We start from the raw sequence: 26,341 nt of genomic DNA, 5'->3' as shown, positions 1-26,341 counted from the left end.
CAATATTCACGAAATGTATATTCAAATTATATCGTAATAGGAATATAGACAAATATGGACAACTAATACGGTTAGCGTGTAACGTGCTATTTAATTATGTAATGTGTTTGTCCAGTCCGGTAGGTGGCGGTATTGCACCTCTAAGCTGAAGAAGAAGTGACAAAAGATGGCGGCGTCCTTGATCAGCACTCGGAGCATAATGTTGTTGGTAAGTTATAGTGGAAATCTCAGTGAAAACATGTTAACAGTACAACCACATAATATCCAAGTGTATACAAGTTGTGTGTAATTCCGCTGCAAATAAATTCCTACACAATCTTAGATCGAAGTGATAGCAATGTTAGCTGATCGGTTAACACACACAGCTAACGTTAGCTAACTTTCATGTATGGGCTGTGGCTTAGCGTACATCACTACACATGTTTGACATCGCCACAATGTGTGCCCTTCAAGCCCTTCCCGAGCTTCTCTCTTAGCGTTAAATGACGAGGGAGGGGTGATACCAATTGCACGCCGTTAATTTAAAATTGTACGTGCTGGCAGTAACGTTATTTATTTGCCATATCACACGGTCCACCCTAGCCTCTATTTCTTAGTTTTGGTAAAGAGCATCAGCATCAGTCAAATGCCATGCCTGTTATCCAGAGCGGGTATGAACTGACAGATGCCAGCAGGCAGGCAGCACAATGCGTTCTCTCAGAGAACAGAACTCAGAGACTCTTGAGTCTGAACCAATCTGGGTTGGGTTCATTCTGACAGTGACAGTAGTGTTGTTTTCTCTCATGAGGGTTTTCTCTGTTCCCTCTCCAGAGTGCCTTTGCCAGGTCTGGCAGCAGCATCCCTGGCAGCCGAGCCCTTCATGTCACTGCAGTGTGCTGCAAGGTAACACTAAGTGCGCAGCCCCGCATCACCACAGCCTGTGAAAGATTCAACCTCGCAAGCTGCTGTAAAATAACCTTTTCCTGACATCTCGTTTGTTCTCTTTTCATCCAGAATCGAGCAGCTCGTATCCGCGTGGGGAAAGGAGACAGGCCTCTCACCTATGAGCAAGCATTTCACCCTCATCACATCGCCCACCACAAAGGATGGCTGTCCCAACACACAAGTGAGCCTCTTCAGTAGCTCATGGCTGAATCCTTAAAAACATCCATGGGTTAAAAAAAATTCATGCAGATCAGGCAAAAGCATCATTGTGTATTTGTGCATTGCTTGTTTTATAATGCAGAGGGGAAACTGTCATTTACATAAACTGGGTCTTATCCCCCGTTTCTCTCTGCTAGGTAATCTACAAGGAGAAGATGGAGCAGCAGATCGAACAGTGGAGGACACGTTCATCAGACGCTTCATCTTCGGGACCTTCCATGGCTGTCTGGCTGATGAGATTGTGATCAAGAGGCGCGGCAACATGCTCATAGTTTGCGGACTGATGCTACAGAAACTACCGCCACAGAAGTTTTACTTCTTGATTGGATATACCGAGTCACTCCTCGCTCACTTCTACAAATGTCCTGTCAAGTTAGAGATCCAGACCCTGCAGGACAAGGCCGTCTACAAGTACCTCTGATGGATCTGTGGAGTGTCGTTGTCTGTGGTGACATGAGTCCAGCATGATTGCTATGTAGAATATTTATTCTAAACAGTTCTTCTTTGTTCAAATGTGGCAATTAAATTGTATATAATTCCTGCTCACTGATCCATTGCTGTGTGTTGTGTGCGTGCGTGCTTCACTTTGGGGGTTTTCTGTTCTGTAAAAATACATGTTAGGAAATGATAGCTTTCAGTTTTAATATTTTTGGGGGTATTCGCCCACAAGCTCCAAGAAAATGCAATTCTATAACATCAAAATGTAATGGCTGAGATTGTTCTAAGCTATTCTACCTAGCGGTTTAAATATACTCGTAATAATGGAAACATGCTTAATTATGTGGGGCGGTTTAATATTGATCCTAATTCCAAACCGTTTATAATGGAGTTTAAAGTGATAATTATATTATAAATGGAATTTAAAGTGATAATTCTAAAGATTGGTTTTCTTGACACCTTTTCGTGATAAGTGATTCACTCCTTTGGTGTTGTTTTCTCACACTAATGGGTTAGGGTCTTTTTCACCAGCACCAATTTGTGTCTAAAAGGCAGGAACACAGGTGCAAGCAAGACATTGAGGGTTCCCAACTTCCAATCCATTTAGGTGTTCCAGTGCTGGGGCACTGGATGTGCTTTCTTGCATCCATTACTTCCTGCCTTTTAGACACAAAATGGCTGAGGTGAAAAAGACAAAGACACTCCATGTAGACTGCAGCTTCTTATAATTCAAGCCAACTAAAATATCTTAAAAACTTCTCTAACTACTTTCTACAATTCTGTCAAAAAGTTGTAGCTGTCATCGATTGTGTTGCATAGTTGATTTCTCTGCTGTTGACAAAATGTGATAGTGTGAGTCGCTTTGGATAAAAGTGTCTGCCAAATGACATAATGTAATGTAATACTGCTTTCTTATATTTATTTCAGACAAATCGCTGTTGGTCTGTTTCAGTCAGCAGTTCCAAGGGACCTTGTCTTTGGTGTTTAGAACATGCAAAAGCTTTCATGAAATGGCCTTAGGTGAACCACTATTCTGGTATAATTAGCATTAGAGTGAAGCAAAACTGACATCAAAATATGGAAAAGTTATGGATTATTCCTTTAAAATTTACTTAATAGGAAATATATACTTAGGAAAGAGAAAAAACTATATGCTCGATGTCAGCCCTACCCTTTTGCTCAAGCAGGACACATTCCAAACCAACATCAGTAGTCACAAATATTGTTAAATAACTATGAAATATACCTGTGACAAATATAAATGGTAATTTAATTTCACAGTGCAAACATTCACATTTAAGGCACATGAGCCTCAACAGTGCAAAAACATACAACGTTTTGTTCATATTAGAAAATGCATCGCAGAAAATACAAGTAAAGTTCAACAGTGTTTCTTTAAAAAAAATACTATCAAAAGCCTTATTATAAATGGCAGCACTATATCAATAAACTGCTGTTGATATTTTACATGTAGAAGTACAAAATCCTGTTGAGGTAGTGCCCTCTGAAGTCACTTGTAATGTTAAAATACTGAATAAACATCACTTTACAATACAGCAAAAAAACAAAATGCATCGCAGGACATTTCCCTCTTCAACTTTAAAAAGGCTCTCTGCAAATGCCATCATTAATACTCAGTATTAAAAAAAAAAGTAAACAATCATCAAAGTTGAGATGATAATAAAAACAAAATCAGACAACAGTATGGCTTCCCTTCAAGGTAAAGACTTGCTCCGTCTTCCTTCGCCAACTCATTCCATGTAAAAGTGCTGCCAACATAAATTGATGCCAATGCGAGTTCTAAGACATTGGACAGTGACCGATGTGCAGCTTCACCCCAAAGATACCCTGAATCAAAACAGCTGCATTGTCCTCTAACACTAACCTCTACTCGAAAATCTTTGGTCATCATGGACCAATGTGTAACTGAACCCCCAAACTCCATAAAGAGCATACCGCTAAATTATATATATATATGAAATGCTGCTCAGGCCTTCCTCAGTGGGACAGTCTCCTCCTTGATGCCCTCCTTGGAGATGACACAGATCCGAAGAGCGTCTCCAGTGTACACATCTCTTTCTGCCGCCGAGATGAAGACGTCTTTGACCAGCTGGGTCGCCTTTTCCTGAGTCAGAGGAGCGTGCTGCTGCTCACCCTCCATGTTCTTCAAATGGGGCTTTCTAGTAGTGGTTGAAGCATGGCACTGGCCGATCCTCCAGCCTTGTAGGTGTCTCTCTGGTAGGAGCCCACTGGGTCAAAACTGTACACTGGTCGATGAGATGGTGAAAAGCGCTGCTCTACTGGCCCGGTGTATTCTGTCAGTAGGGCACACAGCTCTGAAATCTGCAACAACACCAGGAGGAACAGACGGCTTAGTGTGAGAGTATTACAGACATGACACAGAATAATAGCGAAGGCGCAGCAGGCTCAGGCCTTATCACAGCAAACTATATTTGCTGCAGTGATCAATCAAACTGCAGGCCTAGGTTATTGTCTAAATTGTTCTAATGTCAACAATGAGTGAAATTAGTTGTGTTGTTTTAAGCTCACCTGTTTTTCCGTTTCTCTGGAGAGTCGAGTGTACCCAGTGATGTACTTCAGAGCTTTTTCCTTCAAAGAGCCGATCTCATCGTCGTTCTCCTCCAACTGCCAAGACAGCATCTGTTTTGAAGTGGAGCTCATGATTAGCAACTGGTCAACCAAACATACTTTAAATACTGTTCAATAAAAAAATAAAGGTTGTCTCCATCTACCTTGTTCTGGTCTTTGGCCTCCTCCAGTGCTTTTGTCAACTTCCCATTGGCCTCATTTGCCTGGTGGAGCTCGTGATACATCTGCATATTGTTGGCCTCCAATTTGCTAACCTATTATTGACATTCAACAATGAAGTAGTTAGAGATATGCACAAGAGAGAAAAGTAAAACTTCAAAGTGTGTTGTGTTCAGTGGGGACTGTGTGTGTGAGATCATGCTCACCAGTGCCTTGTAGTCCTCAATCTCTTGAGCATGCTCCTGCTCATTTGTATGCAACAGGTCCATCGGCTGCATGGGAGGCGGGGAGAGCTGGACAGGGAGGAACACAAGTGAGTTGGACATATTCCTCCCTGTGAAGGCAGGTCAACAGGTGTGTGTGTGTGTGTGTGTGTGTGTGTGTGTGTGTGTGTGTGTGTGTGTGCGTGCGAGAGAGCGCTCCCTCACCTCCAGATTGAGTGCTTGTTTCTCAAACTGATTGATGCACTTTGTGATGACGGTGAGGTTGTCACTGACGCAGCTACGTTTCAGCTGCTTATGGCTACACTGGATGGCTAGCGTCCTCAGGCAGCTCTTATGGCATGACATTGAACACTGTAGTGTGAACACATGAAGAAGAATGACAGGTTTTTAGGCAATCACAGAAAGTATTTTGAAAGTGCGTGCATGCATGCAGTGCAATGACGAACTGCATAAATATCTCTCGGAGCAGTCCTCTCTCCAAGAGACATGATGAAAAGTCCTCTCACCTCCTTACACTTGGCCCCGTCGAACAAACGGATGTACTTGTCACACAGACAGCACTGATCACGGGTCCACAGCTTCGTCAGGTAGTGCGTCTGGGCAGCTGTGGACAGGGCGATGCCCCGGAAAGGTCCGGTGGAAACCACACCATCAGACATGTCGTTGATATCTAGAAAGGACAAAAAAAAAACTATTATAGCAGACGATTCAGTGGCAGTCATTTTTTTTATAACTCCACCAGACATACAGTAATTAAAGAATAGAATACTTTTGGTTTAAAATCAAATGAGGCCACGCTCCCAACCTTTATATATTTTTATATATTTTGTCCCCACTGTCTAAAAAAATGAGGGCATTAACAAAAAAATTGCAGCACTAGGAAAAAAGTCATTAGTGCATAAAGTTGCTAAAGCACACTGTGAACAACAGGTCTGTTTGTGTGTGTTTTTCATCATCTTCTTCTGGAAACTAGGTGCTGAGTGTGTTAGAGATGGAGATTACATTAATTGAATGAAAATAAAATAATCAGAATTACAGTTGCACCAAGTGAAATAGTTAAATGTATGCAAGTTACAACTTAAATCTTACACCTACCCCTAGCTAGATGTAAAGTCCTCTGTAAAATAGCAGTGTTGGCACGGTTTGTATTAACGTTTGTAACTTGGCACCATGTCGCATTGTTTTGAAATGCCATATTACTGGACGACGGGGACGTTTGGTGATTAACGTTATTGTAGACGTTAATATCTGTTTAACATCCATATTGATACTGCGTAGCAAAGTGCAGGTTGTTGTAGCCTACAAAATGGCGTTTTAAAAACAATAAACACGGTGACACAAATAGTTATTTCTGAGGATCCTAACGTCTTATACGCAAAAGTAACAGTTTAAAAATGATATAATTGTCTGGGTACTAGACGTGACCGGTGACCTCCAGGCCAGGGGGTCTGTCCTGGCTCATGGAGACCGACTATTGATGCATAAAATCGGTGCTGATGCGACGGGTGCTTGGTGCACTCTCCTGGCTCATCGAGGCCGAGTTTAGTGCATACAATCCGGGTAGCCGCCTACAGGTGACCTCGGTGGGGATGAGAAAACCTAGCTGATTGACGCGGTTACTCGATGGACACAAGTCCCCAACGCGGGGCTAACGTTAACTCAACTCGCTGAGCTTTGCAGTACCATCTTCTACGGCAGTCCAACCCAGCCGTTACATTGCATCGACGACTATAGCGAGTTCTAATGTTGTGGTAACGTTAGCTGGCTTCACCTTGCTGTTCCAAGTAACTTAGCTAACGCTAGCTACAACAGCTAAGCTAACGCCGTTGCATTACATCTCATTAGCTAGGTGCCGTTTGAGTGTGTTTTGTTTCAAAAAAAGGTTTTTCAAATGGTTCACCTGTCTCGGACTCCTGCCGGCTGGTTCGTGCAGCCGTGAAGAAACGAAGAAACTTGATTTTCAATGATGCAGGCATCTTCAATATTTAAGAGCAGTTCACCTAAGCACGTCTGTCTTCAGTAACAACTCCACTCCTACTGAGATTAGCACGTCTGTCTTCAGTAACGACTCCACTCCTACTGAGATTCAAACCGAGATCCGAGATACCCCGCCCCCTACGCCTGCCCGTCAGGTCACCTGCCGCGAAAGACAGCGAGCGCGAGCCTGTATCCCCCAGTGTTGCGTAGCAACAATGCTGTGTGTGTTTGTTTACTTTTGTTTTGCGCGTCGCTGTATCTAACGTTAGCTAGCGTTAGCATTATGCTAGCATTATGCTACGCCAGCTCCCGTTGATGTTTTGATCGATGGCATTTCAAACTAACCTCAGACGTCATGTCAACCCGTGTTAACGGCTTTTTACTGTCTGGCAAGCTGCATCAGTCTGAATTAGCATGTGTCCAAACTCCATTCAAAAACATGCAGTTCTAGCTCTGTCTATAACGTTAGCTGTTAGTTACAATGCAGTCTGTCTGAAGTAACAGTGTTGGCACAATACATAGCAGACTGAGCTGGGTGATGACTTCAAAAACTCTCATTGATGTGTAAAAGGAATGGATTATTTATTGTGCAAGTAGACTTTACATAATGTTGACTGTACTGAGCTCTGCAGGCAGGTCAATTATCAGACAGAAATTGCCAACCTCACTGTCAGCCTAATGTCTCTATCACCATAAATTACCCTGCTATAGATTATGTTATAATGACTAAGTCCAGCTGGCTGGGTATGAAAGGAGAAGATGTGTATGTGTGCAATTAATCTTATTTGTTTTTAATGTGGGTGTTGTGATGCCCTTAGAGGCTGTAACACCAACAAACTTGACTGTGACAGATCGTTGACCTCAGTCGTTCATTTCATCATCAGGCCAATATTGATCATCTGGTGCCAGTTTGAGAAGAGTAGATGAGCCCAGAACAGGATTTTACTGTGAGGAGAATTACAGCAACTATGAGAATCAAATGGAGTAGAAAAGGAATGTACTATACTGCCCTTGGAATGTACTGAGCTTTCTTCTCATGTATATTCAAATACAGTACATCAGTCTATTTACAAGTACAGTGAACGGGTATGTTTTCGGAACAATCATCAATATGCTGTAATTTCCCCCATTCCCATTAGATCAATAGCAAAAATACTTCACATTTTGGATATCAGGAAGTTTAATTTGTTCCCCCAAATCCTTTCAGTCAGTGATCATCAATCACATCATCACTGTTGGCAATTGTGATGTCCTCAGTGTGACATCAGTGATGTCATAAATCACTGATGTCACACCCATAGACATTGTAACACCATCAGTGATGTCATAGATCCTTCCCTAATGAGGTTATAAATTGGACGACTGTGGGATTCTGGGTGGCTTGGAGCGGGCCACCGAGGGTACCAGGGCGAATCAGAATGTAGTGAAACAGTGAATGGATAAATCCAGGAGGCGGTAATGCAACATAATTTGGATCCCGACTGCCCTAAAACACATCAGAAGAAGGATTAAGCGACTCTTGCTCATAGCCCAGCCAATACAGCCTGAACCTGCAGCAACAGCATATAGGGCATCAACCAAGCCACCGAGTCCAATAAAGGCGTTTTTAACAAAACTGGGAGGACGCACAAAGAAGATGGAGTGTGCCTTGTCAAAAAAAAGGGGGGGGGGGGGGCAGCAGTATAATAGACACATACAGTACATGTATGACTGGAGATCGAGATGTAATTATGTCATCATAGGACAGTGGTTCTCAAACTGTTTTGGCTTCAGTACCCCCTTTCCCTGATTTCTGAATTCAAGTAAGCCTTTACCCGACTACAACATTTTGCTTAGAAAAGTGCAGCAGAAAATGATAGCATATGATGCAATGAATGAATGATAACCCACCTTTTCAACATTACAAAATAGGAAATAGAGTGAAATACACTGCTCAAAAACATGAAGGGAACACTTAACTGTCACAGACTGTATAAGACGACTGGGGTCCCAGCATGAAGAGTGTGTGTGGAGATGGCGTGGTGAACGTTCTGCTGCCATCGTCCAGCATGAGCGGTGTGGTGGTGGATCAGTGATGGTCTGGGGAGGCATTTTCTTGGAGGGTCGCACAGACCTGGCTTGTTCCCGTTAATTTTTTCGAGCAGTGTTTGGGATTTGTGCCTCCTGAGCAGATTTCTTTCAACGTTTCATTTATTTTCACAATTGATTTGGAAATTTTTCCATTTTCCCTTTTTCTCAAATACCCCATGTAGTTACTACCTTGTACCTCAGTTTGGGAACCAGAACTACAGTATGTCTACAGGATATAGCTGAATGTAGCTACATAAAAAAAAAAACTTTCTGACAGTTTCTGACAAAACTTTGATAAAGAGCTGATATTTCCATTGCGGCCTATACAGATATAATCAAATGTTAGTAGTATCAGAGTTATATTAATCTAAAAAACAAAAGCAAAAAATAAATAAAAATAAATGTGGGGCTGAACTTAAGTTAAGATCAAATGTACTGCCTCCTTTTTCTCTTTCAAAATGACCTTATTGGCTGTTTTAATTCATGAACCCGAGCCGTCAACAAAGTTAACAATCCATGTGTTAGTCGTGTCAACATGCCTGTCTGGACACATCTGATCTGTGCCACATACACAGCCATGTGCCACATACACAGCCATGTGCCACATACACAGCCATGCCAACAGCCTGCTCACACTTGGATATGAACAGAATATCAGATTTTGTCATTGCCCTCCTACAGTGTGAATGCAGCCTACGGCCAGTCTAAGTGCTTCTGATGGTGTAGGCGTGCCTCGGGTGGCCGATAGCCACAATCAGGTTAGCTACAGTACACACAAAGATGCAGTCCTCCTCTCATCGTTCAAGCTTCCCCATTAAAGGCTCCATGGCGGCCAGGAAGCAGGCTTCAAACTCCTGGTCTGAGAAGCGAGCCGCCGACTGGCGGGTACTGCGTCGGATCTGCAGCCTGGTGGCAGGTCGGCAGGATCCTGTCCATGGCCTCCGCGTAGCCGTCCTCGTCATCAGCCAGGAAGCCCGTCTGGCCTCCCTCAAAGGGCACCACGATGTCCAGGTTGGGGCCCGCCAGACTTGTGGGCAAGAATGACTTTCCCTGCGGCCATAACCTCCACCACACCTGCAGGGGACAGCAGAGAGAGGAGCGTCTTTTAAAGTGAAAAATGTCAACTGAAGATGTCAGCTCTTGGACAACAGAGAGGCCTGGTTGGATTATCAGGTGTGACCCATACATTACCAGTGAGATTAATGATCATTATGGGTGCTTCTAGCTGAGCTGTGATCAGATGGATGTAACCTCTTGTGATATAATTGCAGAAAACATGTCAGCCCCCACAATTGAGGCGATGCCTATTGATAGTAGCGCCACCCTTGGGCCAATAGTGACTGTTTGAAAATGCTGAAATACAGTAGTGAGATGCATCTGTGACCAGCAGTGTCTGAACAATTCTGTCAGGCCTTTTTTTTTTTTTTTTTTAACGAATGCCAGAATAAAGCAATGATGCATAATCACATTAACGTTGATGAAAATCTGATCAATGGGGACCAATAACACAGTCTAAACAATATTCTTTTCTTTTTTCCTTTAGCTTTTTCACCCATTTTCTCCCCAATTGTACTTGGCCCCTGCTGTCCCGGGGCGTTGCTAAACCCCCTCTGCCGAGAGTTGTAGACTAGCACATGCATCCTCTGATACACGTGCAGTCGCCAGCTGCTTCTTTCACCTGACAGTGAGGAGTTTCACTGGCAGGACGTCGTGCAGGGAGGATCATGCTATTCGTTCCCCCAGAACAGGCGTCCCCCAACCAACCAGAGGAGGCGGCGGTAGTGCAGCGACCAGGACTCATACCCCGCACCAGCTTCCCACCCGCAGACACGGCCAATTGTGTCTGTAGGAGTGTCTGACCAAGCCGGAAGGACAGCTACCGGGAATTGAACCCGCGTCTCCACGGTGTTAGGCGAGTGCTTTTACCTCGACACTACCCAGATGCCTACAACTAAACGATCATTCTAACCACTGTGCAATATATTACCTGTCCCAAAGTGCTCGTTCCACATGGTGTGCAGGCCGATGGTGGCTTCCCCCCAGCTCTCTCTTCAGCTCTTCAAAGAGGATGTTCAGTTTAAAGCCAGCTCCTGGCACAGGCCCCGCAACATCCGCACCCTATCCTCGTCCTCCTGGTTCCTGCATCCGCCGATCAGTACCCGCTTGAGTGCCTCGCTGCCCCCCCGGCCCCTCTCCTCTCCTGTCCAGCAACTTCTTGAAGGCCCTGATCTGCAGCCGGTGGTCCTTCTCGGGCCTGAACTGCCCGACGGACACGATGGAGCGCCGCTTCCTGTCCCCATCCTCCTCCAGTGGGATGACCAGGAAGGCGCTGGCGTCACAGGGCGGGTGGTGCGGTTGGGAGCGCGCCACAGTTGACAGGATGTGGTCTAGGGTCCAGGAGGAGTTGACCATGACGGGGTCGCTGCAGGAACCGGCCATGCCGTACAGCAGGGCCAACAGGCAGTAGTAGACCACCTTGAAAGCACTCAGGAACAGGTTGTTGGAGATGTAGCATGCGTTGTTGAACCTAAGACAATGGCAGGAGAGGTTAGTGAGCAGCAACGTGGTTGATGGTGATGAACTCATAAATTGTCTGAAATGAGACCAAAAGCCACCAAATTCTAGTATTTTCTTCTTGACATTTTTGCACAAGCTTGGGCTGAAAATAGCAGCAACAGGCAGGTCTGCTTGTAAAACATCGATCCATGTATCACATTTTAATGGGGCAATAATTCAATAAGTCCCTCATAGGATAAAATTACAATCTAGCCTATCCCGTCTGTGGGGGTTGATAGGGTTGCTGACCAATACCAATTAATTAGCAATAATTGGCAATAATAATCCAGTAATTCAACAAGATTTAAGATTAAGGGTTATATTCCCCTCAAAGTTTCAGTCGTGTATCAAGCGCTTCCATCATGTACGATAAACAATCACAACCTTTGAATGTGCAACATGTGACCCAAACTAAAGTTAAGATGGAAGCACACATGCTTCCTCCAATACATGTGCCAGCTGCTGCTTTTCACCTGACAGTGAGGACTTTCAGCAGCAGGACGTAGCACGTGGGACGATCCCGCTACCCCCCCCCCCCCCCAGTTCCCCTCCCCCCGGGTGACCAGAGGAGGCACAGGAGGCACTAGTGCAGCGACCGGGACACATACAACCCCACCGGCTTCCCACTCAACGTCTGACCAAGCCAGAAGTACCAGCAGCCGGGAAGTGATCCTGGGTCTCCGTGGTGGTAGGTTTATACTGCCTTATATGTCGCCCGTGTGATTTACCGTATGTGTTTTTAAGCTCTTACCCTCCTATTCCACTGTGGTTTCTACACAAATGGTAAATAAACTGCCTCTGACTCATGTTTTGGTGTTACCTGGGGTTCCACCCCCCCCCCCCCCCCCTCCCCCAGCAAATTGATGAATAGTTCAGCTCTTTTGCTCGTAGTTTCACCGTTATCTCTCCATCTACAGTACAGATAGTCATGATCATGGAATTATGGACAAAATCATATGATTTAATCTATCTGACAATACAAAATATTCTCAGATTTGGGTACAAGAGACAAAATCTCATCAAATGTGGGTCCATGGCCCTCATGTGGACTAAATTAAGGGTCCTTGATATGAAAACGGTTGAGAACTGTTACTAGTTAGTAGTTACTTACTACATAGCACCAGTTGATCTGGCAGAACATTGGGCAACAATCTATGTGTTAATAATAATAATGTGTAAATGGTTGAAGCTGAAGCAATTGCAGTTATTTGATTGTTATCCTTAAGTCACTACCGACCGAACACCACCCCTTACCCTGCCTTTTAGACACAAAAAGTCCTATTTGCAACGTGATCAAGGTGTGGGTGTCAGCTGGATGCTAAACGACAGTTACCAGAACAAGGTGTCGAGCGTCAGCGGGACAAAGATGCTATGAATATGCAGCGGCCTCTCCTAGACGAGCAGTCTCTGCACCCACAGCAGCAGCGGCTCGTACTGCGACAGCCAGCCCTGGAGACGCTCCGCAGGCGGACCAGCTCCGGGTCACCGTCCCTCGCGGCCTACTCCGAGGCCCCGGGAGGGAACAGGGCCTCCAGGCCGACCGAAGAGGAGGGAAGCGAGGGGTGTCATGTGGCCTCCTCTCCGCTCGCCATGTTTTCTCTCTCCTACTTTATTGTTGTTTTTGAGATCACGGGGACCAGCGTCAAGCTAGCCACAATACAAAACGGGGGTTTTCCCCTGGTTATTGCTTTCAAAATAAAGGCATAATAATAGCCTAATGAAACGATGTTAAAAAATATATATACTTTATAGTTTGAAGGGAATATTGCTCATTTCCGGCTGTGTTGGAGTATGTATCATACTGTATCTAATTTAATGCCTGTCTAACTGGGACTGGTTGATTGCACTTGCAACCTTGCGATTGCCGTTATCTTCCTACTTCTTATCCCTGTATATTGATGTAACCGCTACGCTGCATACAAGACAAATTCCTCGTATGTAACTTGCATACTGTGACAATAAAAGTGATTCTGATTCTGATATATGTGTGTGTGTGTATGTGTGTGTGTGTGTGTGTGTGTGTGTGTGTGTGTGTGTGTGTGTGTGTGTGTGTGTGTGTGTCTCTCTCTCTCTCTCAATTTCAATTCAATTCAAAAGGGCTTTATTGGCATGATAAGGTGCATCTTACATTGCCAAAGCATACATTAGCAACACTTAGCAATTACAAAGAATCAAAAACAGAAAACAAGGCATTTTGTTACTCAGTAACATTAATCACAAAATCTTAAGATATTCAAAGAGGCAGAGAAAAGAAAATTAAATGGAATGTGATAAGATAGAATATAATAGAAGACTATTGTTGACCGGAATCTATTCAGAATAATAACAGAACTGTAATAAATGGGCAGTTAAATGGTGATAGTGCAAATAGAGAGCAATTACAGCTGTGTATTAACAAAAATTCACAGAATCTGTAAATAACCGTTGTTATATTGAAATCTTCAGAAGAGAGCGAAAAACCAATCAAAGCAAAAAGAGAATAAAATAAAATAGAATAGAATAAGATAAAATAAAGTATTGGTGTTGACCAAAAAACCTATTTGGAATGACAAATTTAAAACTTAAAAACTTACCATTTTAAATGTAAACATACAAACCAATAAACTGGATGCTAGTGCAAATAATACAGTGTGTTAGCTGTTCTGTGTTTCAGCCAGATGTGGATGGCTCTCCTGTCCACTGGCTGTCCCTCAGCTGATGGCAGCTCCACACATAATGTGCTGCTACAATGGCGCATTTAGGTTTCTCTCCCAGAAGATATTGAAGTGCAGATGTGTCCGTGATATTTACAAATTGTTTGTACTTCTGGTTAATTTTGGGGGAGATTGAGTCTCTAATTTCTTTATATTTGTCACAGTGTAACAGGAAGTGCAGCTCTGTCTCCACCTCTCCTTGGGAGCAGAGTGAACACAGCCTCTCCTCTCTGTCTGGGTAGCCAGGTCTGTCGGTGTCTGCCTGTTTCTATTGCCAGGCTATGATCACTGAGTCTGTACCTGGTCAATGTCTTCCTCATTTTTGGGTCAGTAATAGTGGTCAGGTAGTCTGCCACTGTGTAGTCTCGATTTAGGGCCAAATAGCAATCTAATTTACTTTGGGTTTTTGTGGTATTCTTGTGGTATTCTCTCTCTCTCTCTACAAAACCACAGCCACAAATTGGCATAGGCTGCTTGCTTGGTCACAGCAATGCATTGCAGGACAAAGGATTACAAAGTCCCGCCCTCACCTCATTCAAACAAAGCCTCACAACCCCCAACTGAACCATCTGTACTACAATGGGCGGGGCGTCGGTGAGTTCATACGTGTGACGTCACCTGCGCTATATAAACAGCTGTTTACAGTTGGTCAGCTTCTTTATACCGCTGCCCAGCTCTGATCACCAAAGAGACGTTTTCTGCAGAAATTCCAGGACAATAGACCAGGAGGACTAGGCCTCTGATCAAGGTTTCTTTGTGCTCCGATCCAGTCCAGTCTACAACTAACAACTATACTGCGCACAAGCACTGAAGCAGCAAGGACAACTTTGGAAACGCAAAGACTCCAGGTGAATCATCTAGCAGAATTAGATTAGCCTTATTGTGCATACTGTTCATGATATATAGCCTATCTTCTAGAATCATGAAGACGATAGATTATCTCCTTTGTTTATTGAATAGTAGTAGCCTATAATACGAGTTGATACGCATAAAGTGTCCACACAGAGAGCGCAGCTCACTTTGCGCGCTCTGCTCGTCCGCTATATATTTTGCCCCAGATCTACTGTCTTCGTTATCATGGGTAGTAAATAACGACATATATAAATATATAAAGTAGCCTAATATGTTTGGGATAACTGTTAGCCTAATGGCTACCTTCGGCGGTATAAAACGCAATTGCATCATATTTAAGTCTGTTCTCCCGTTTTCCCAGTGCGTGCTGTTGTAGAGAGAAGGCGAGTCCTAGCTCTCTACTTGTTGCTCCGCAGGCAACGAGCCCCTAGAAGCCGCTCCCCCTCCCCCTCTGATCTCGCTCTCTTTTCACACTTCAAAAGGGGGCAATCAACAACGTAAATAAACATTATTTTACTTTGAAATTGGTTTTATTTGACGAATGTCCGGTTTCGGAGTTCCTGTCTGCCCTGATCTGTTCTACTTGACAGAGTCGCTCACGGCACAGACGGCCGCGCAGGAAAATAGAAATCCAGGCTGAGTTTACCCCGCTAGCCGGGCGCTTCTCGCTCATACTGAGCATCGAGAAGCGCCCGGCTAGCGGGGTAAATATACGCATCTTGCTGCTCTCTCCGTTTTAGACGCGATCCCAAATTATCTCATGCCCAATTTCATTGATCAGAATCGCTTTTATTGCCACAAAATGCAAGATTGGAATTTGTCTTAAGGCTATTCATTGAAATCATCCTCTATTTAAGAACTCACAAATCTTCAACCTTTAGATTGCTAATATATAGTAGCCTAGTAGTATACCTTCAAACCTAAGTATGATTATCTCAATCAATTGTAAGCAACATACCATTCAATTTTGAACAATTTCCTAAAGAGTTTGAGAATTTGTAATTAAATTGTATATGACTGATGTAATTTAACCCTCCTGTATCTACAGAGCTGCTTGGTGGGAGGACAGACATCTGGTGTAGGAGGGGAGGAACATTGTCGAAATGAATTCTTCAGAAGGGGTGAGAAAAATATCACTGTTGTATCACTGATGTTGCTGCAACAACAACAACACACACACACACACACACACACACACACTGTGTCCTGCCTAATTCTTTATTTATGTCTTCCTTTATGGAAACAGGGAGACACCAAGAGACCCAAACGCATTCACACTGGAGAGAAGCCCTACCACTGTGATCAATGTGGGAGCAGTTTCCCTGGGTTATATAAACTAAAATCACATCAACGCATTCACACTGGAGAGAAGCCCTACCACTGTGACCAATGTGGGAGCAGTTTCAGTCACTTAAGTGCCCTAACAACACACAAACGCATTCACACTGGAGAGAAACCCTACCACTGTGACCAATGTGGGATCAGTTTCAGGCGGTTAGATAGCCTAAAAACACATAAACGCATTCACACTGGAGATAAGCCCTACCACTGTGACCAATGTGGGAGCAGTTTCAGTCGGTTAGATAAACTAACAACACATCAACGCATTCACACTGGAGAGAAGCCCTACCACTGTGACCAATGTGGGAGCAGTTTCAGTCGGTTAGATAGCCTAAAATCACATCAACGCATTCACACTGGAGATAAGCCCTACCACTGTGACCAGTGTGGGAGCAGTTTCAGTGTGTTAAGTAGCCTAAAAATACATCAACGCATTCACACTGGAGAGAAGCCCCACCACTGTGACCAATGTGGGAGCAGTTTCAGTGAGTTAGCTGCCCTAAAGATACATCAACGCATTCACACTGGAGAGAAGCCCTACCACTGTGACCAATGTGGAAGCAGTTTCAGTCAGTCAAGTAACCTAAGAAGACACAAACGCATTCACACTGGAGAGAAGCCTTACCACTGTGACCAATGTGGGAGCAGTTTCACTGGGTTATATCAACTAAAATCACATCAACGCATTCACACTGGAGAGAAGCCCTACCACTGTGACCAATGTGGGAGCAGTTTCAGTCACTTAAGTGCCCTAACATCACACAAGCGCATTCACACTGGAGAGAAGCGCTACCACTGTGGCCAATGTGGGAGCAGTTTCAGGCACTTAAGTGCCCTAACAATACACAAACGCATTCACACTGGAGAGAAGCCCTACCACTGTGACCAATGTGGGAGCAGTTTCAGGCAGTTAAGTAACCTAACATCACACAAGCGCATTCACACTGGAGAGAAGATCTACCACTGTGACCAATGTGGGAGCAGTTTCAGTGCGTTATGTAACCTAACAAAACACAAACGCAGTGTTCACTCAGTCATCTCGTCTGAAGAAACACCGCTGCATCTAACCTGCTGAAGAGCGCCTCCACTGTCTACAGGTGGAACAAGTTCTCTGTCCTCCAACCAAACGTGTAATGGATCAAAGTTCAGCGACATCAGAGTCTGACTATCCTTAATCATGTTTGTTTCTCAGACATACATATATCTTGACATTGCATTGCTAGAATGTAAACAATGTAAAAATGCCATTACAACATAAACGGAGAGCTTGTGAAAATGTGATGTTATTGGTTAAGTGTCTGATTTGTGATTACTACAGCAGAATAGCATGGAGCTAATATCACCAGTATTTTTTTTTACCCACCATACAGTGTCATATTTTGTTTTGACATATATTGAATTCAGATATATTGTCCCTAAAGTTTACGAACATGAAACACCACTGCATCTAACCTGTTGACAGGGTATCCGCGGGGTCTTGAAAAGTATTAAAAGTTGATAAATCAATTTAGGCAAAAATACCCTTTAAAAGTCCTAATAAGTCTATGTCAAATTCAAGACCATTTAAATGTGTTGCTTTATAAATGCTTTATATATGCTTTAAAATAGTGTTGTACAAGTGCCGGTTGCAGAGTTGACTCTGAACCATTTACTGCTCAGCATGTTTGTGTGTGTGCAGTTCTGGTGTTCTACCATACTGTATGTCTGCAGAATATATGTAGAGACAATTGTTCATCATTGTAAAGCCAGTTAACAGTAAAGATGATATGAATGTGATGTGTGTAGTTCTTCATAGATCTAGCCTCTTCATGTTGCTCTCAAAGTGCACCAGATTGATGCATTTACTTTAAAATGTGCTACATTTTCTTCCGAAGGGAAGCACTGCTGTGTGCATGCGTGAGGGAGGGGGTGAGCAAGCATGTTACTGTTATAATATAATTTTTTTTCTTTAATAAACCTTGCCTTTGGGTTAGTCACTCATTTTATTCTCTTGAGCTTTATTCCCTCCCGGCCTATCTGTTGTATTGATACAGTGCTCCATAGAAGTTATGGCAAACTAACACCGTTTAGTTAAAGGTGTGTCACTGATGTAACCGGTTACAGCTCGAAGTGGATATGTATACATAATATATATATACATATATATTTATAGTTACTGTATATATAGTTGGTATTGGTATTGTATATATATATATATAACTATATATATATATCACCAAAAAAAGTGGCTGGGGGCGTAAATTAGGCTACCCACTTCTCCAGGGACCACTACACCACTGAAGACAATGATTACCTACTAGTCTCAGTCAAGGTTTGGACTAATGCAAGAAGGATGGGATGTAATGCAGTGAATGGAATGACATTAAGTATTGATTATAGATTACATTTAAAATGTTGATTAGCTGGCATACAATCAAGTATTCAGCCAAGCCAATAGGATTTTATATTTTGAACACGTATAAAAGGAAATCTGTGGGAGCCATTTTGAATGGGCCTGATGCAGCTGATGAAATTAATAGCTAATACAGTGGTATTGTTTTTAATTTACAGGTGCTTATGCCAGTAGAGGAGATGCTGGATCCTCAACCAAGTAGCTACAATCATAGATTCAGTTGACTGTGTGGCAATGGCAAATACTTTACATGGCTCACGGGTCAGGTGGGCCCCTTTCCAAAAAATTGCTTGGGGCCCGAGGGAGGTCAGGACCATCTCTGCATTAACCAAACTAGAATATCATGTAGGCTTAGTTAGGTGGTCAGTGATGCTCCACTAGAAATGTTGCAATGTAGACATTTTAGATACAAAATGGCTGAGGTGAAAAAGACAGACTGCAGCTTCTTATAATTCACGCCCATCAGGCTCTGCCTAGGCCCATCTTGAACTAACATCTTTTTTTTTTACTTCCTTAACTACTTTCTACAAGTGCTACTCCGCCAAAAAGTTGTAGCCATCATAGATTGTGTTGCATAGTTGATTTCTCTACTGTTGTTGACTAAATGTGATATTATAAGTCGCTTAAATTTGGATAAAAGCATCTGCCAAATGACGTAATGTAATGTAATTCTTCTACTTTCTTATATTTATTCCAGACAAATCACTGTTGTTTCAGTCAGCAGTTCTGGGGAAACGGGACCTGCTCTTTGGTGTTTAGAACATGCAAATGCTTTCATGAAGTGTCTTTAGGGCCTAAAGACACTAATTATACCAGAATAGTGGTTCAACACCTAAAGTTTAGGTGTTGAACCACTATTCTGGTATAATTAGCATTAGAGTGAGGCAAAACTGACATCAAATATGGAAAAGTTATGGATTATCCCTTTAAAATTTATTTTAGGAAATATACTTAGGCAGGACACATTCCAAACCAACAACAGTAGTCACAGTATTGTTAAATAACTGTTTGTATGAAATATACCTGTGACAAATAAAGTGTATACAGAACAAAATATATACAGAAATAATATGAATATAATATAATAATGAGAAATAATATATACACAATGTATACAGAACAAAATATAACCTGGCAATTATTTTTCTACAAAAAAAAATATATATACAGAAAAAAATATATACAGAAATAATGAGAATATAATCTAATAATATAAGAAATTATATATACAGTATACAGGTTACAGAACAAAATAACCTGGCCATTTTTTCTACAAAATGGCTGATGACCCTGCAGCTGACCCTATGGCGCTGTAGGAGGCACGCCAGGCAGAAATGTCTAGCAGGCAATAATTGCAAACACCAATTACATTTTCTCACTTGGACATACATGATATATAGCCTACTGTATATAGGCTACACTCAAATGAAATACTGCAAGTACAGTCTGCAATCTGTAAAATGTTTAAGCATTGGAATGTGTCCTCTGTATTCCTGCAAGAGTGACTCAACAAAAGCTGAAGTTAGGAGGGAAATAAAGAAAAAGACAAAAGAATATAATCCTATAAGTACAGCAGAGGTCACTGTATGCAGAGCATCTTCACAGTTGGGGCAGTTTGTCGACAGCCATGTCACATTTTTTGCAGCAATATTTGGGTTGATACCATTTGTTACACAGATTTGGTGCAAGATTGAAACCATTTTTGACAACCCGAGAATTGATTGGGGGGGGGGGGGGGGGGGGGGGGGGGGGTGCCTTTGAAATGGCCATGCCAGTTTTTCCCTCGCCAAAATTTAGCATAACTTTGGAGGACTATTTAGCCTCCTTTCTGACAAGCTAGCATGACATTTGACCACTGGATGCATTAGGACTTCTAGTTTCATATGACACCAGTAGCTTCACTGTAGCTTTAAAAATGAGCAGTCTAGCCTCTGCAAGACAGTAATATATCGTCCATTACGCATCCAACCAGTGCAGCGCCCCCTGGTGATCGCGGCGCCCTAGGCGAGCGCCTAAATGGCCTGTGCCTAGAGCCGGCCCTGGTCAAATCTGGAGTCTGGAGGGAAGAGGTCTGTGGTGCGCGGCTACATGAGTCAGTACGACTATCTAATGGTCACCTCCGCCACACCAGCTATTTCTCCCATCTCGTTCTGGGTCTTCTTCTCAGACGAGGCCTGTGAGGCCATGGAGATGGCTGCCGCGCACCAGGTCCAGCTCCACCGCCTTCCAGGTGATGAAGGTGGCAGCACTCTGGATCTGGAGCAGAAGTGGGACATGATGCCATCTGCAGTGATGCGGTCCATGCTCGTCCCCAGCGCCTGTCCTTGGAACCCCTTCTTGTCTACAGGCACGATGTAGAGGCAGGAAGATGCGATGGCGTCGTTGGCTCGCCCTTTCAGGCTCTTCTGTTCGTAAACTTGTTTGAAGACCTTCTGTCGATGATATTGCTAGGTACGTTGACGCGGTCGGCCATGGTGGTGATCTCTTTGAAGGCGATGAGCATAGCCTGGTCGTCCTCACTCCTCCTCACTCCTCAGCCTGGGGAAAGCAGCAACAGAGGGCCCTCAACACCCTGGAGCCGAATCTGCGCAGCTTCTTAACAGGTCTGAATTCTGCAAGAAAAGTCATTTGAAGTTGAGTCAAATGGTCACCCTGCTCAACATGAGGAAACATACTATGAGGCAGAAATAATACATTTGTACAGATCAAATGTGTATCTTACTTTTTGGCTTGACCACAGTGGGGGCAGCGGTGGAAGCCCCGTCAGCTGGGCCAGTGGTGGCAGTTGTCATGGCAACATCCATGGTCAGGAAGGCCTCTCTCACACTGCAAGAAATATGACAGTCAATCATCCATCAATCAATACATCAATCCATCATTCCTATCATCCATCCCTCCATCCATCCAGCCCCTGTCCAACCATGTGTTTTGTCTGTTAACAGCGTTCACACCAAGACACACAACAGGCACACACACTGCAGCGTTCACACCAAGACACACAACAGGCACACACACTGCAGCGTTCACACCAAGACACACAACAGGCACAAACACTGACACACACACACACTGACACACACTTACTAAGAGCTGTGCCTGCTGGTGTAGAAGTCCTCCAAGTGTCCCAGGTGGAGGAACGGTTGCTGCAGAGCCTCGGCGGGTGTTGCTCTCTGCCTCACGTCCACTGCCAGCATGGTTTCCAGGAGGTTGAGGAACATCCTCTTATCCAGAACTTCAATTGGATCTGCTGCCTCTGGGTTCCGCTGCATTTAAAAACACAGTCAATGACAGTTCAGTCCAATTCACCTCACAGCTCATTTGAAAAGCAGCAAATGAACACTTTATATTCATGTATGTATGTATGTATGTATGTATGTATGTAGTATGTATGTATGTCTGTCTGTCTGTCTGTCTAATTGGTAGTCATAGCAATTGTTACAAGACTTGTCAGTGCCAAATGCAAGCAAGGAAGGGAGGTTTAGTCTGTCAGTCAGTCTGTGTCTGTCAGTCTGTCCTTCCTTCTATTTGACACTTGACACGTCTTTAATTTAAACAATGAATAAATACCAAATCAATGCTGCTCTTGATATGTGGCTCAAATACACACATACAGTAATACTGGACTACTACTACTACTACTACTACACCAACTGTAGGAGCATTAAAGATTCTAAACACATTTTTAAACGCCATTTGAATGTTAACCTTTCAAGCTGAAACACACACACACACACACACACACACACACACACACACACACACACACACACACTTTCTTAAGAAAACAGGGGGCACTTACATATAGCAAATATCGCCTGAAGCGCATCTCCCATGGGGACAGGATGTCTAAGGTGGTGCCCCTCTGCCCGCCATGCCCGGTGAACTCCTCAGGTGACTAAAGAAACAGAACGTAGGCCTATGAGATACTTCTTCACACATGTTTGAACGATCTTCAACGAATTCTGGAAACAGACAGAGCCAAAGCAGGAGGGTGTTACAATACCTTCAGTGTCCAGATGCCCGCATCCTGCCTGAAGAACATGGAGGTGTAGACTCCAGCATCCAGCATCTCGTTCTCTGGAACCCCCCATGTGTCCACGATGCATCTCATCTGGAAAGACAATACAGCAGCACATTAGCATAGATTCTACATCACATCTCCATAATGGGTCTGTGGAAGAAGCCACCTGGTGGTCTTATGAGTAACTGCACAGTCAAATATAGGCATAGGTATGTACTTACGGCATCATATTCATTATTGTACATGAACATGGGGCTACCCCGGATCATGTAGGCCACGACACAACCCAGGGCCCACATGTCCATGGCCTCAGTAGGCTGGAGGCCCAAGATGACCTCTGGAGCCCTGAAGGTGGAAGACCAGAGACAAAACATAAGACAAACAAATAAACAAATGTGTGACAGTGAAACCAACTGTGAATTAGAAATCCTAGAAGCTAGAGGAATGATAGAAGAGCGCCAACTATTCATGAACAGTAGTGCTACAAAACTCTCAATAGAACATACCTGTAAATCAGAGCAGAGAATGTGTCTCCAGGCCTGACTGAGGCAACAGGAGCGGCCAGGCCAAAGTCGATGAGCTTGACTTTGTAGGGCTGATCCACGGCTTTCACCAGCATGATGTTGTCTGGTTTGATGTCCCCGTGGATCAGTCCTACTGACTTCAGGCCTGCCAGAGCCTGGACCAGCTGCTTTATGATCGGCCTGATCTCAGTGAGAGTGAGGGGCTGGAACGCTCTCTCTCTGATCAGGTCGCACAGGGTCTGCTCCAGCAATTCAAACACGAGACAGGGGTGTCCCTGGTGAACAAAGCAGTCATGCCATTTCACCAGGTGACACATGTCCGTGTTCAAGACACTGATGGTCTCCAGCATCGCCCGCTGGGGAGAGAAGATGAGAAGATAGCCAGGTTCATTGCATTGCATAACTGAAATAAACAACAATATTTGTCTTTTTTTTTTCTTTTCTTTTTACAGCAGATGACACAGTGAGCCATTTCAACCCATGAAATGCAGATTTTTTTTTTTATGTATACATTTATATGTCAAAGTCAGCATTGATGTGTTTCATCATAGCCAGCCATATAATTTAGTTTACAGGTCAAAAAGCATGATTAACTAAACTAAAATTAAACAATTTTAAACAACTAACTCTGCTCACTGACAGCTGGGTATAAACAACTGATTTTAAACAATTTAACAGTCATCATGCGAAAAATGATCATCACAATAATAAAATACCTACCTCTCTGTTATAGTCCTCTAAGGCCAGAGCCCCCCTCCCCAGGACCTTCACAGCCACGTCGGTCTGTGTGTCGCTCTTGCGGTACCGGGCAACTTTACCAAAGGAGCCCTCGCCCATTACGGCCTGCAGCCAGTAGTCAATGGAGGCGCTGGAGAGCACGTCCGGTACGCTCCAACGGCGCATAGCACTGCTGTTGCTGCTAGAGCGTGTTGGGCTGCGGCAGATGCTGCTCCAGGTAACCGCATAGTCATCAGTGGTGGTGGTGGTGACATTCATCGTTTGAAAGTCCAGCTTTGCAACAGGTACTTGAGAGACAACTAAAATGCTTGTTGTTCGAGAGAGAACTGGCGATGCACTGATCTCTCAAACGCAGTGTCGCCGTTTTAAACTTGTCCCAAATCCCCGCCTCTCTGTCAGAACCAATCAACGTTCGACAAGGAATGCACTGTACAAGTCGGCCAATCAAATGCGACATCAATATTTCATCAATAAGGCAACTGACGAGGTCAATTTCAGGTAACATGTTTCTACATGTTCGTTGTCATGCTAATCTGCCGGAATTGAATTAACGTTAACATTGAACTGAACCGAGGTTTTGGCTATCTGCATTTTTATCGTTGATAAAAAATTGCGCGTATTTTTCCCTCACAGTCTTTGACGTGACGTTAAATGTAGATAGCTCTGTCGATCGCTAGCTAACGATTAAAGTTGGCTGTTTCTTTCAGTCTGGGTAGTAACGTAACGCTAATGCTAATGCTAGGCTAGTAAGAAAACACACGAGCTAATGTTGATGATGACTCTTCGTCTGCGGCCATTTGCACACACTGGCGTCTGTTTATTTTCTGTAATACTTCAGATTACATGACATTATGTCAGATCATGGCGTCTAGTAGTAAGAAAACGCACAAGGCATGTGCATGTGTTTGGGCCATCTGTCGCAAAAAAAGATGGCATGACATGACCTCTATCGTAAAATCATATGACACAGCATGTTCAAAGTAACAGCATGACACAATACACTTTGCTGTTTTCAATCACGCAGACTAATCCGATAACGTATGTGGTGGCACTTAGCTGTATAATGTGTATAACGTGGGGGCACGTAGCTTTATAATGTGTATAACGTGGTTCAGTTCAGTTCAGTTCAGTTTATTGAAAAAGGGGACAGAGCATATTCATCAACAATTCAATGTAAATACACCAGGTTTAGCCAAAAGGCTAGTTTCCACCCATAGTCCCCGGCCAAGGTGTTGCAACAGGCTTCCTAAAAGAATAAAAATAGAAGTAAACTGTAAAAAACACACTGAGCAAAGCTATAGCGCAGGTTAAAAAGGACAAGAGTAAAAAGACACAGCAGTCTCAACGGGTACATGCATAGGAGACAACAAAATAACAAACAGGATAAGCCAAGCAGACAAGTGTTAAAAGCAATTACACATAGGCTACAACAGTAAGCAGACCAAACAGCACAGAGGGACATAGACAATGTTTACAACCAGATGTTAAGTGTACAGACATACAGACGTGGCTTTCAGTGCTGACAGGTTTGTGTGTTGATCAGAAACGGTTTTAAGTGATGGCTGAATGATCTGTAGGTGTTGAGATGCGTGATGTGAGTTGGAATAGAGTTCCAGTCTCGTGACCCTCTGGTGGCACTTAGCTTTATAATGTGTTGATAACGTTGTTGGTCAGTGACTGTGTTGTCATCACTTTATTACAGAAAGTGTCTCTGCAGCTGAGGGGGACAGAATGGCCTTGGTGACACAATCGCATAAATGCAGTTGTGGATTTCACACTCACAAGGTAACTTCAGTTACCGGTACATCTGAACAGTAGCCTGTACTACGAAGCTAGTTTAATGCCTTATCCGAGTAAGTTTGAGTTTAAACCTGGTTTAGCCGTACTACAAAGCAAGTTAACTTTCAATCACCATGGCAACTGACGCTGCAAAGCTAACCTGGTTGCGACCAGGTTAGCTTCAGAGGATAAGATCAAAATCCATGACAGACCCATATAATCGGCTCTCTGGAGTCACTCACCGTTCATATAAGATCGCCATATGAAAAATAGATTGCAGTCAACTGAGAATATAACAAGAAAAACATTTGTGGCTCTGTAGGCTACATAATTAAATTAAGCCTACTTACCACTTTATGTCTTAACAGCTCAACGATGCGTGGAGAAATATGATCACTATTAATCACCGCGGCGCATATCATGAATGGACCCTCAAATGGAGTGAGGGTGTCGTCTCAAGATCAGTTCAGCAGTTTTCTCTTTTATAGTAGGCTATTAGGCTTTATACTAGGCTATTTTATATATGAATTATTCGATCAGTGCAACCACACACATGAGTGATAGAGATCATTATTCATTGAGCATGCGTTTCTAAATCTATGGTCTAAATAGGCTTACAGATTGTGGAAATGTATAGACTGAGATTACACATTTACATTTGTTGCTGCTGTATCAATGTATGCAGCTGTATCAGACAGAAATCGCTGATCGAAGTAAATCAAATGACTGATGTGAATACAAGCTGCTGCTTTAGACAGCCCTTCAGCAGACTATCCAACGCGGATTTTCATTCTGACATTAAATCGCGGATACATTAAATATCC

At 43.5% G+C, this 26,341-nt stretch overlaps 1 protein-coding gene and 1 pseudogene across 2 annotated transcripts; one reads left to right on the top strand and one right to left on the bottom strand.

The window, feature by feature from the left end:
- The first annotated feature begins 150 nt into the window (after positions 1-150).
- Positions 151-1,714, top strand: LOC310792769 (small ribosomal subunit protein uS3m-like). The gene is made up of 4 exons (XM_083654516.1): positions 151-208; positions 811-882; positions 994-1,105; positions 1,281-1,714. The coding sequence occupies exons 1-4, from the start codon at positions 167-169 to the stop codon at positions 1,562-1,564; spliced, it is 510 nt and encodes a 169-aa protein (XP_083510642.1). The 5' UTR covers positions 151-166; the 3' UTR covers positions 1,565-1,714.
- Positions 1,715-9,325: 7,611 nt separating this feature from the next.
- LOC310792467 (GDP-Man:Man(3)GlcNAc(2)-PP-Dol alpha-1,2-mannosyltransferase pseudogene) lies at positions 9,326-11,984 on the bottom strand (annotated as a pseudogene). Its single transcript has 3 exons — positions 11,929-11,984; positions 10,609-11,148; positions 9,326-9,695 (listed from the first exon to the last, which is right to left on the bottom strand). The product of its transcript is annotated as a GDP-Man:Man(3)GlcNAc(2)-PP-Dol alpha-1,2-mannosyltransferase pseudogene (transcript).
- Positions 11,985-26,341: the final 14,357 nt, after the last annotated feature.

The sequence above is a fragment of the Poromitra crassiceps genome (genome assembly GCF_964638095.1).
Source record: "Poromitra crassiceps genome assembly, chromosome: 18".
Classification (NCBI taxonomy): Eukaryota; Metazoa; Chordata; class Actinopteri; order Beryciformes; family Melamphaidae; genus Poromitra; species Poromitra crassiceps.
Note: the sequence above shows the minus strand (reverse complement) of the source record. Positions and strands in the feature narration are given on the sequence as shown.